We start from the raw sequence: 10,616 nt of genomic DNA, 5'->3' as shown, positions 1-10,616 counted from the left end.
GTAAATGTCCTCCTTGAGTACGCGGCCGTCCCTGCCTGTGCCATCTATCTCGGAGATATCCACCTTCATCTCTTTGGACAGGTGCCTTACCGCAGGTGTCGCAAGAGTGGCATGTTTCCCCTTGACCTTGGGTGTACCCTGCGTTTCCTGCCCCGCCAACACGGCCACCTGGGCTGCTGCCGTCTCCTCGGCTGCAGAGCGAACTGGTGCCTGTGCGGGTTTCACTTCAGCCTCTTTCCGGGGATCCTCTGGGGGCACTGCTGCCCCGATGTCTTCCGCCTTGACATCCCCCTCGATGTCGATGTCCACAAACGGCTTGCCCACCTTGGCCATCTCGCCAGCATCGTAATGTAGCTTCTTGACAACGCCCGCAAAACGGCTGGTGATCTCAACCGAAGCCTTGTCGCTCTGGACCTCGCATAGCGGCGAGAACTCCTCAACGCGCGCCCCTGGCTCGACGAACCATTGGATGATTTCGCATTCGACAATGCCTAGGGTAGTAGTCGTTAGCTGGGAGCCATCATACAATTGTGTACGGGAGGGAAGCGGAAAATAGAGACGCACCTTCTCCAATGTCAGCGAGTAATACTGGCTTGATTGCGAGGAGTGGCCTTGACGCGTGGAATGCCCGGGCTATTGACGGCGAAAGAGGAGAGTGCCGAGAGATGGAAGAGGTCGGATAGAGGGATGCCCGGGCGCTGGTCGCACGTCGGGTTACTCCTCTGTACAGACGCCATTGCTGGCGCACCGCCCGGGAACTATGGCTCCAGAACATATCGAAAAGGTACGGTAGATATCACCACGTCGTGTTTACGAGCAATCACATTTCTTAGAGTTCAATTGATCTCCCCGCGGGCACATCCCAGGGAAGAGAACACACCGCGGTTCAGGACACGGCGCCATGGCTTGTTACGGCTTATGGCCCTGGTGAATGACGTTGGAAGCCGAGCTGTCCAGGGGGAAAACCAGCCCCGCGGATAACCGAGCCCAGCATCCCCGGACCCGAAGGCGGGGGACCTGGGGATCTGGATGGCTCGCCAATCTCCAGCGGATGAAAGTGGGGCCCCAGACAAGCCGCGTGGGAAATTTCTTGGGGCTCGGGGATGGCGCTCGTCCCAATTCGACCGACATCCGTCTTGTTAGCCGCGACACCTGCCCACCATGATCACGCGGACCGGCATCCGGTCAGGTTCCCGGACTGCAGCTTGTCTCCTTTGCCAATGGCGGTCTTTTAGCATCTCCTATCGCCGGCTGGTCGACAAACCGCCAGCCCCGACCTCCGGACCAGCAAGTCCCAACTCTACCCAACCATCACCCGGCACAGCTCCAGTCAGCCGTGATGCTGCCGCCGCGTCGAGTCCTCTCGCTCATGCGCCCCGGGCGTATGGCAAGAAGCTCAAGGACTTCACGCCAACCCCGCTGGCGAGGCCAATTGGCATGAGCTATTCCCCACAGGAGGGCGAGAACACGGGCGTCGACAACCGCAGCCTCAAACAACGCCACGCCGACTTTACCAACTACGACAAGCACCTGAAGCGTCGAGAAGAGCTGTAAGGCCTACCCCCTTCCCCTCCGTTCCCAACCTCATACCCTCCGCCCGCCCCCAAACCAACCCGCTTCATGCTAACCTCCCCCTTCCACCCCCCACAGCAAAAACAAAATCTCGCGTCCCTACTTCCGCGACTGGCGCAATCTGCAATTCCACCAAGGCAAGACCTTCCTGTCCCCGCCGCGGCCCTTCCGCGCCGACCTCTCGCTGTACTTCCCCAACCTGCACGGGCGCACGCTCGCCGCGCCCGCCGCCGACACGACCCCCCTGCTCGAGGGCCGCGCCTCGGTCGTCTCCGTCTTCAGCGGCATGTGGGCCGAGGACCAGGCCAAGACCTTCACGGCGCCCGAGCAGAACGCCGCGCTGCACGAGGTGCTAGGCGCCGCGGGGGGGAGGGCGCAGCTGGTGCAGGTGAATGTGGAGGAGGATTTGCTGAAGGGGTGGTTGGTGCGGTTGTTTGCGGGGTCGTTGCGGAGGAAGGTGGGGAGGGAGAATTGGGGACGGTATTTTATGGTGAAGAAGGGGATTACGGATGAGATTCGCGAGTCGATTGGCGTGTTGAATAGTAAGGTTGGGTATACCTACCTGGTGGACCACCAGTGCAGGATACGCTGGGCGGGGAGCGGGTCGGCGGACCCGGGGGAGAGGGAGGGGTTGGTGAAGGGGGTGCAGAGGATACTGAGTGAGATGGAGAAGGAGGGGGTGGGGGAGCACTACGTGAGGAAGATTGTTGCTGCTAAGAAGCCGGAGGCGAAGTGATGAAAACGGAGGTAGGTAGAGAGGTGGTTGTAGGAGTTTGTGTGATACCCCATTTTGTTGTTGTATAAAACACCGCCACTCTTATAGATGTACCATATCGGGGGCTGCTCTAGAATACGGAGGCCGTGTGGTCTCCTGTTGTATTTGCTGGCTTTCACAACGTCCGTTGAGCAGTCTTCCAAAATAAGAACTCCAGACTCCCCTACGCCTCGGCCAAACCATGCGCGCGCCCAAGGAATTATACAGCTTTCTTTCCGCCATGCAGCCTCCCTCAAAGCCTCCTCACCCAATTAATCCTCCCTCCCCATGGATGCCGATGCCGCTCACATAAAAAACCAAAGCAACAAAAAGCACACGGCAATAAACCCGCCCATGATAATCCCATCCCGCCTCTTCTTGGCCGAGATGCGCCCAATCAGGGTATTGATGCCCGGCACCTGGCTCGCGGCGAGGGTGATGCGGCGGTTGATGCTGGCGAGCGTCTCGCGCTGCAGGGCGAAGCTGTCCTGGACGGCGTAGGCCTGGCTTAGCACGCTGTCGGCCACATCGTGGCTGCGGTCCAGCCGCGCCCGCTCCCCCAGCATGTACTCGGCCTCGGCGTCCGCCGGGTTGGCCGCCCGATACGCCGAGATGTCGTCGCGCACGCTGCCCAGCAGGTTGGCGCGGTCGCGCGCCGACTGGAGCGTGGTGCGGAGGCGGGAGAGGTCGCGCCGGTGGTCGGAGAGCTTGTCGCGGAGTAGCGCGAGGTTGTTTTGTTTGAGGGCGGAGGAGGTCAGCGTGGCTTCGGAGTCGAGCAGCCGGCCGAGTTGGGCGATCACGCCTTCGCGCTGTGGTTGAAAGGGAATGTTAGTTCGGGTTGTTGTTGTTGTTCGCCCGGGATCACATGTCAACTCCTTCTCACGTAGGTGGGCTTGCCTTGTCGAGTAGCTCTTGGACCTTGGCCTCAGCATTCTTCTCCTCTTTTGTCGGTTTTGGGGGGATGGCCGTCTGTGTCGAGAACTGCGAGTATGTTTGAAGCGATGCCTCGGTCTGCGACAAGTGGTCAGCCGCCCTGTTTTGTCCAACTTTGGCCCCCTCGCCTCCAAGCTCTTTACCTGTGATTCTAACGATCGGGCTTGTTGCCTCAGCTGGGCCCAGCCCTGGCCTGCCGTTGTCGCCATGTTGCCTGCAATAACGAGGAACAGGGGGACGGAGCGGGATCCGGCAGCATCCGATCGCTGAAGCTTGAAGTTATGGGTAGCTGGTGTAGTCCAGCCCACCGGTTCTTTTTCTTTGAGAGGTCAGCCCGCGGACCCTGGGCTGTTCGGTGCTGAAAAGGGCCAGGCCAGCTGCAAGGCGATGAATCCAGGGTTAGGGTTGTCTTAGAAGGACATCCGAGCCAACTCTGCCACTAAAATACTGAAATATAAATTGCGGCCCAAATGCTATTATGCACTGGATATGGTTGGAAAAGGATGGCTATGGTAGTGGTATAAAGGCACTTTGCAGCGGATCCCGTTCGACCTGCGCTCTCCCTGACAGCTGATCAGCATGCGGAACCCTGTGGCGGTGCGCTGCATCAGTGATGTTAGATCACACTGGCCGCTGGGGTGTTTCGGAGGGTTGAGCCACATAACCCGGAACTCACTCTCGCCCTCAAGGTGCCCGTTTATCAATGCTGCTCTGGGAGGTGATCAAATGTTTCGGCGTGGGATTTTGTGATATTGAGTTTCATGTGCTCCTTGTTTGCTCTCCTGCTATCCCAGCGGTCTATCCGCACCAGGATCGGAGTTGCCCAGACATGTCTGGTTGTATCTGCCCTGCCATCCACCCAGCGCATTTTCACGTTACCCCATGTACAAATCACCAGTGGCATCCCATTCGCTCTAAAACCCGATTGTTGTTCATGGCTTCGATCCTGTGCAAAGCCCGGTGATTTTGGGATTTTGATGACTGTAAACCCTCATTACAGACGCCGTAATGGACCGAGAACCGTCAAACGTCCAAATGCAATTGGCCAAGCCATAACCGTTAACCGCGCCATCAACCATCCGTCACGCCCACGCCCTGCACCCTCTCTCTACCACTTCATCTCGTGGGGCTTGTCGCCCTTGCGGAGGCTGAAAGAGGTGGCGAGGTAGCTGGCGAGCATGTCGACCTTCTTGATGTTGGCGAGCAGCGCCTTGTCGACGGCCTTCTGGTCGGCCGCCCGGCTGCTAGAGACCTCCTTCTTCTGTGCATCTTGTCAGTCTTGCCCCTCACACACCCGTGGTCCCAGACCCGAAAAAAGTCCGCTCGTACCTGGGGCTTCTCTCCCTGCTTGAAGAACGCCTCCTCGCCGGCCTTCTCCTTGGTCTTCTCCGCGGTGAAGTACTTGGGCTTCGCGATCTCCTCAATCTTGGCCTCGTCGATCCCGGCAAGGTCGACCTTCAGGGATGTGGCGATGACGTATCTCGAGTTGACGCGGCGGAGGGGGACGCCGTTGATCTTGAAGGGCCCGGTGACGAGCAGGACACCCTGGTCGAGGTTCTTGAGGAGGACGACACGCTTGCCGCGGAAGCGGCCGGCGAGCAGAATCAGGACGGTGCCGGGCTGGAGCGAGGAGCGAGGGGCCCACGCGCGGATGGCCTTGCGGACCTGATAACGCACGAAAGTTAGCATCAATTTGCACTCACAACGGGCATCCTGCCGACTCCATCCTCGCCCAAAGTCCTGCCGTGCTCTTGCTGGCCGAATCCCAAACCCGCCGTCCCGCCTCTTGCTTGTTCCCGCTTCCGTTTCCGGATCGCCTCGGTCTGCGCTGCACGCCCCAGACACCCCCGAATCGAATTGGGATTCGAACTCCGCCCAATTTGCCGTCGCCAGGACGCTCACAACACCAAATCTCAGCTCGGAAAATGCATGCATGCACGTACCTTGCGCGGCTTGTCCTCGTCCTCAGCAGGGTACCATTTCTGAGCCCTCTCGGTCGGGTGAGGGACCGACCGAGTCGACTTGCCAAAGGTCTTTGTCGTAGGAGCCGACATCTTGAGCGCTTTGGCTGTTTGGTGGATTAGTAAAATTCGTTGGTCGGTCGTCAACTTGACTTGCTGCTGCTCAAGATTTTGAAATGAGTGAGCCACCGGTTGTGCGCAAGTTCGAAAAGGCCAAACCCCAAGCTAACCGCTTTCGGGATTGCGGCAACATGCTCGCTTGAGCCACAAGGGAGCGCACGGGCCACATTTCGCGGTAGGGTTTTCCGCCCTGGCTAGCATTTTGCGCATCCACACCTCTCAGATTTTGTTAGACGTGCGCCCGCAGGAGAGGCTATCCCCTTCCAACGACCCGAAGCCCCGTCGCTGTCAAAGGAATCGTCGCCCATCGCCCATTTGACTCGACACCGACATATTTCACCATGGTATGTATCCCGTGTCCATCTCTTCAGCGGCTGCGACGATCTCGTTCTTTTCAGCACCCGTAGTCGAACTTTTTACCCCAGCCGCATCATCGAACCGACCGATCTCAAAACTTGCGACTTTTACCGGGCAACTGCTGACCATCATGTCAAAAGTCTACTTCCAAGGTCAAGGCGGGCCAATTGTGGTCCAAGAACAAGGACGAGCTCACCAAGCAGTTGGGTGAGCTCAAGACGGAGCTGGGCCAGCTTCGCATCCAGAAGATCGTGTCCTCGGGCAGCAAGCTCACCAAGATGTACGTCGATTCGGACCCGAACGCGCCCACGGCCGGCCGCCCTGCGAAGGTTTAAAAGTGGGAGGATACTGGCAGCTTTTGGCTGACATGCGTTTTCTTTCCCGAATAGCCACGATATCCGCAAGTCGATCGCCCGCGTCCTCACCGTCATCAACGCGAAGCAACGTGCTCAGCTCCGCCTCTTCTACAAGGACAAGAAGTACCTGCCCCTTGACCTCCGGGCCAAGCAGACTCGTGCCATCCGCCGCCGCCTGTCCCCCGAGGACGCCTCGAGGGTTCTGGAGAAGACCAAGAAGCGCCAAACGCACTTCCCCCAGCGGAAGTTCGCCGTCAAGGTACGACAGATCTGAAGGATGGACAACCGGGAGGAGCAGTCCGGCGGTGTTCAACGACGGAGTGGGCCATGCTGACTGGGTGTTTTAGGCTGCATAAAGGCGTTATCGTGGGTAATGGGATGGTTGTATCTAGGGGCACTTCCGGCGCGGTTATTAAAACATTTGGCACTCGACACATTGCATCATCCCAGGGATTCTGCTTTCAGGGTTTAGGGTGTTATACGAGGTCAATGATTTCTCGGTTCCGGCTTGGTGTCTATACCACTTGCCGAATGAAAGCGCTGCGCTGAACACCCACCCTCAGACCAAGCTCCTGTTGGTGATTCACATCCAATGATGACTGCTGGGGCTGCGTGCTGGCATTTGGGCCTCGACCCTGCCCAGTGATGGATGATTCAGCCCAGTTGTGGACGGGTTTTAGGTCCATTGTCTTTTATACCCCGCCAGATATATGATACAGTTACCCAACGAGACGGGGTGATGGATTGGGCCCCTTTCCAGCCTGTTGTGATATGTCTGGTATGGTATCTCTTACTTTTGCTATAGGCTTTCTTCGCTTCAGGTCGATCTGTCCCTGTTTCTCCGTTGATCTTGATAGGGGATTGAGTGTTCGAGTATTCAAAAGATACGCCCGCAAATCTTCAGGTCATCCAGGGTAGTTATGGTCCTGTAATTCGGACAAGATTGGCTCGTGACCTCCCTTTGTTGATGTTTGAAAAATCTAAACATTAACTAGTGTCAACCCGTCTTATTATTTTATTTTATTTTTTTCAAAAAAATGAAATAAAACCCCCCTCCCTTTTATCCCATGGCTGAATCTCTGGCCCCTCCATTTCTAGCAATTTATTTGGAGTTTTGCCGGGCGGTCAAGCGGCAAGCACGAGGCTGAGTGGGCCCCAAGCTCCAAACAAGCACGCCAAGGCGAACCCCTGGAGCATGATGCAGAAGCTCCAAACTGTCCTCTCCAAACGCCGGTGCTTGCTTGCTTGTCCTTGGGTCAGCCTCCAACTTCAACTGGCGAGAGGCAGCACCACCAACCCTCACAGTAGGCCACCATGTCGGCCGATCCTCTTCACGCTCTCGCCAGCGCGGGCAAGGGGGAGAGCACCCGCGGTTTACTGCGCGTGATCATCCTCGCGCTCATTGCTGGCGCCTCAATTGCTAGTCGACTATTCTCCGTCATTCGTACGTGGCCCTTTTTGGTGATGGTGTAGATGGTGCATCTAGGAGCTGGGTTGTGTCTTGGGAGCTCGGCATCACCATAGCTGCGGCCCGAGATACTCCAATTGCCTAGCGCATCTACAATTAAGTCTCAATGGATGCTAATTAATCCTTTTATGAGTGTAGGGTTCGAAAGTATTATTCACGAATGTCCGTATTTTATCCCTACGCGTCCATTGCCCATTGCCTTCGTCGGGACACTAACGCTTCACCAGTCGACCCCTGGTTCAACTTCCGCGCTACCAAGTACCTCGTTGCGAACGGCTTCTACAATTTCTGGGATTGGTTCGATGACCGGACATGGCATCCTCTCGGTCGTGTCACGGGAGGCACCCTCTACCCGGGCCTCATGGTAACTAGTGGTGCCATCTACCACGCCCTCCGAACCCTCACGATCCCCGTTGATATCCGGAATATCTGCGTCCTCCTTGCGCCCGCCTTCTCGGGCCTTACCGCCATCGCCGCCTACCTCCTTACCAATGAGATGACCCCCTCGTCCTCGGCTGGTCTCCTGGCTGCGCTGTTCATGGGCATTGCCCCTGGCTACATTTCCCGTTCCGTCGCTGGCAGCTACGACAACGAGGCCATTGCCATCTTCCTGCTCGTCTTCACCTTCTACCTCTGGATCAAGGCGCTGAAGCAAGGATCCATGCTGTGGGGTGCCCTCTGCGCCCTCTTCTACGGCTACATGGTGGCCTCCTGGGGTGGTTACGCCTTCATCACCTGCCTGCTTCCCCTGCATTCCTTTGTCCTCATCTGCATGGGACGCTACAGCACTCGCCTCTATGTTGCGTACACGACCTGGTATGCCCTGGGAACACTCGCCAGCATGCAGATTCCCTTCGTTGGTTTCCTGCCAGTCAAGACTAGCGAGCACATGCCCGCGTTGGGTCAGTTGCTAACCCCGCCTCCACATTTCGAAGCTGCGCATGGCTACTAACACAAGGCAGGTATCTTTGGCTTCCTCCAGCTGCTCGCGTTCCTCGACTATGTCCGTTCCGCCATCCCCAGCCGCCAGTTCCAGACTTTCCTCTGGCTCTTTGCCGGTGGAACCTTCGGCATCGGTCTTCTGGGTCTGGTCATTGCGACCAGCGCCGGTGTTATTGCTCCGTGGAGCGGCCGCTTCTACTCGCTCTGGGATACTGGTTACGCCAAGATCCATATCCCCATCATCGCCTCCGTGTCGGAACACCAGCCGACCGCGTGGCCGGCCTTTTTCTTCGACCTCAACATGCTGATCTGGCTGTTCCCCGTTGGTGTTTACCTTTGCTTCCAGCAACTCGCCGACGAGCACGTCTTCATTGTCGTCTATGCTCTGTTCGGTAGCTACTTCGCCGGTGTGATGGTCCGCCTGATGCTCACCCTCACCCCCGTGGTCTGTGTTGCCGCCGCCATTGCCGTGTCGACTCTCCTCGACACCTACCTCAGCACCAAGTCGCCCAAGCCCGAAGAGAGCCAAGCCGCGGAGGGCGCAGAAGGAAAGAAGGGGAAGTCTGGCCTCAAGTCGACAAGCAAGCCTGTGGTGGGCATTTACTCCATTTGGGGCAAGAGCATGATGGTCAGCGCCCTCGCCGTCTACCTTTTGCTGTTCGTTCTGCACTGCACTTGGGTGACGTCGAATGCGTACTCCTCCCCGTCGGTTGTCTTGGCCAGCAGGCTGCCCGACGGAAGCCAGCACATCATCGACGACTACCGTGAGGCGTACCAGTGGCTGCGCCAGAACACTCGCGAAGATGCCAAGATTATGTCGTGGTGGGATTACGGTTACCAGATCGGCGGCATGGCTGACCGCCCGACGCTTGTCGACAACAACACGTGGAACAACACGCACATCGCGACCGTGGGCAAGGCCATGAGCTCGAGCGAGGAGGTCAGCTACCCGATCATGCGCCAACATGAGGTTGACTACGTCCTGGTTGTTTTCGGTGGTCTCCTCGGTTACTCCGGCGACGACATCAACAAGTTCCTGTGGATGGTTCGTATCGCCGAGGGCATCTGGCCCGATGAGGTCAGCGAGCGTTCCTTCTCCCCACCGCGTGGCGAGTACCGTGTGGACGGTGAGGCTACTGAGACCATGAAGAACAGCCTGATGTGAGTATCCCTTGGCACACCGCCCATATCATGCAAGCAGCACTGACAGTATGAATAGGTACAAGATGTCTTACTACAACTACAACACCCTTTTCCCTCCCGGAAAGGCTGTGGACCGTGTGCGGGGTGTCCACCTTCCCGACGTTGGTCCCACAGTCAGCACGATGGAGGAGGCATTTACCAGTGAGAACTGGATCATCCGCATCTACAAGGTCAAGGACCTGGACAACCTTGGCCGCGACCACATGTCGGCAGCGGCGTTTGACCGGGGCCAGAAGAAGAAGAAGGCCACCAAGAAGAGGGGCCCGAGGCTCCTCCGGGTGGAATAAGGGGCTCACTTTAGCGAGGGAGTTTGTGTACAAAGAAAGAAGTATGTTAGAGTTGATTTCCTTTCTTTACTTGCAATATACGGACTGGGAAAAGGAAGCCGGGTTGGCAGTGTACAGCACAAGCACGTTGATTGCGCTACATGGTCCTACGGAGCACCCTGACAGTGACCTCGTCCCACGCCCACGACCACCATGACTGTGAACTTGCCCCGAATCTGTGTCCGATCGGTGCAACGCCGAGTGAAGATGGGGAACTATCAGCGACTACCAAGCGATACAGACGATACTTCCATTCCGACAATACAAGCAAGACATGCGAATACAACCCAAACTTGTTGTTGCTATTGTACAACGCTCATACTCCTTGCCTCCCACGATACTCGCCCTCTCATCACCCAACACCTTTTATCCCACCTCACCCACTTCACCCTCCTCCATCCCATCAACACCACCCGTCGCGTCCCGAAGAGCCGTGCTAGAAACAGTGCAACACCACCACGCTAACCCCTTTTCACACGGCGAGGCAAGATGGGCACACGCGTTCCTGCTGAGCTGCCTTTGCAGCCTACTTTTTCCGTTATTTTGCCCTTCCACAATTCCTCCTGGTGTTCTGCTTCATTTCCTTGCCACCTTTGTTCTCACCACCGCCCTGATTTTGTTTGG

The 10,616-nt window shown here is 57.3% G+C and overlaps 6 protein-coding genes across 6 annotated transcripts in view; 3 read left to right on the top strand and 3 right to left on the bottom strand.

Moving 5' to 3' along the window:
* CHGG_02811 (uncharacterized protein) overlaps positions 1 to 737 on the bottom strand; it is a gene marked incomplete at both ends in the record, with an annotated part of 1,602 nt that extends 865 nt beyond the window's left edge. The window contains 2 exons of the mRNA XM_001229326.1: positions 91 to 491; positions 590 to 737. Coding sequence (XP_001229327.1) covers positions 91 to 491; positions 590 to 737 — 549 coding nt within the window. The remainder of the gene's footprint in view (positions 1 to 90; positions 492 to 589) is intronic.
* A 424-nt stretch (positions 738 to 1,161) lies between these two features.
* Positions 1,162 to 2,308, top strand: CHGG_02810 (uncharacterized protein; the record flags this gene model as incomplete). Its single annotated transcript, XM_001229325.1, has 2 exons — positions 1,162 to 1,550; positions 1,651 to 2,308. The coding sequence occupies 2 exons, from the start codon at positions 1,162 to 1,164 to the stop codon at positions 2,306 to 2,308; spliced, it is 1,047 nt and encodes a 348-aa protein (XP_001229326.1).
* A 323-nt stretch (positions 2,309 to 2,631) lies between these two features.
* Positions 2,632 to 3,468, bottom strand: CHGG_02809 (uncharacterized protein; the record flags this gene model as incomplete). The annotated part of the gene is made up of 3 exons (XM_001229324.1): positions 2,632 to 3,135; positions 3,245 to 3,337; positions 3,403 to 3,468. 3 exons carry the CDS (start codon positions 3,466 to 3,468, stop codon positions 2,632 to 2,634), a joined length of 663 nt encoding a protein of 220 aa, XP_001229325.1.
* Positions 3,469 to 4,367: 899 nt separating this feature from the next.
* Positions 4,368 to 5,313, bottom strand: CHGG_02808 (60S ribosomal protein L6; the record flags this gene model as incomplete). The annotated part of the gene is made up of 3 exons (XM_001229323.1): positions 4,368 to 4,520; positions 4,589 to 4,924; positions 5,203 to 5,313. The coding sequence occupies 3 exons, from the start codon at positions 5,311 to 5,313 to the stop codon at positions 4,368 to 4,370; spliced, it is 600 nt and encodes a 199-aa protein (XP_001229324.1).
* A 368-nt stretch (positions 5,314 to 5,681) lies between these two features.
* CHGG_02807 (60S ribosomal protein L35) lies at positions 5,682 to 6,409 on the top strand (the record flags this gene model as incomplete). The annotated part of the gene is made up of 4 exons (XM_001229322.1): positions 5,682 to 5,684; positions 5,838 to 5,977; positions 6,087 to 6,312; positions 6,401 to 6,409. The coding sequence occupies 4 exons, from the start codon at positions 5,682 to 5,684 to the stop codon at positions 6,407 to 6,409; spliced, it is 378 nt and encodes a 125-aa protein (XP_001229323.1).
* A 958-nt stretch (positions 6,410 to 7,367) lies between these two features.
* On the top strand, positions 7,368 to 9,953 carry CHGG_02806 (uncharacterized protein; the record flags this gene model as incomplete). The annotated part of the gene is made up of 4 exons (XM_001229321.1): positions 7,368 to 7,497; positions 7,749 to 8,423; positions 8,484 to 9,624; positions 9,683 to 9,953. 4 exons carry the CDS (start codon positions 7,368 to 7,370, stop codon positions 9,951 to 9,953), a joined length of 2,217 nt encoding a protein of 738 aa, XP_001229322.1.
* Positions 9,954 to 10,616: the final 663 nt, after the last annotated feature.

The sequence above is a fragment of the Chaetomium globosum genome, genomic scaffold (assembly GCF_000143365.1).
Source record: "Chaetomium globosum CBS 148.51 scaffold_2 genomic scaffold, whole genome shotgun sequence".
Taxonomy (NCBI): Eukaryota; Fungi; Ascomycota; class Sordariomycetes; order Sordariales; family Chaetomiaceae; genus Chaetomium; species Chaetomium globosum.
The sequence above is the reverse complement of the archived record's forward strand: the minus strand, read 5'-3'. Positions and strand labels throughout refer to the sequence as shown.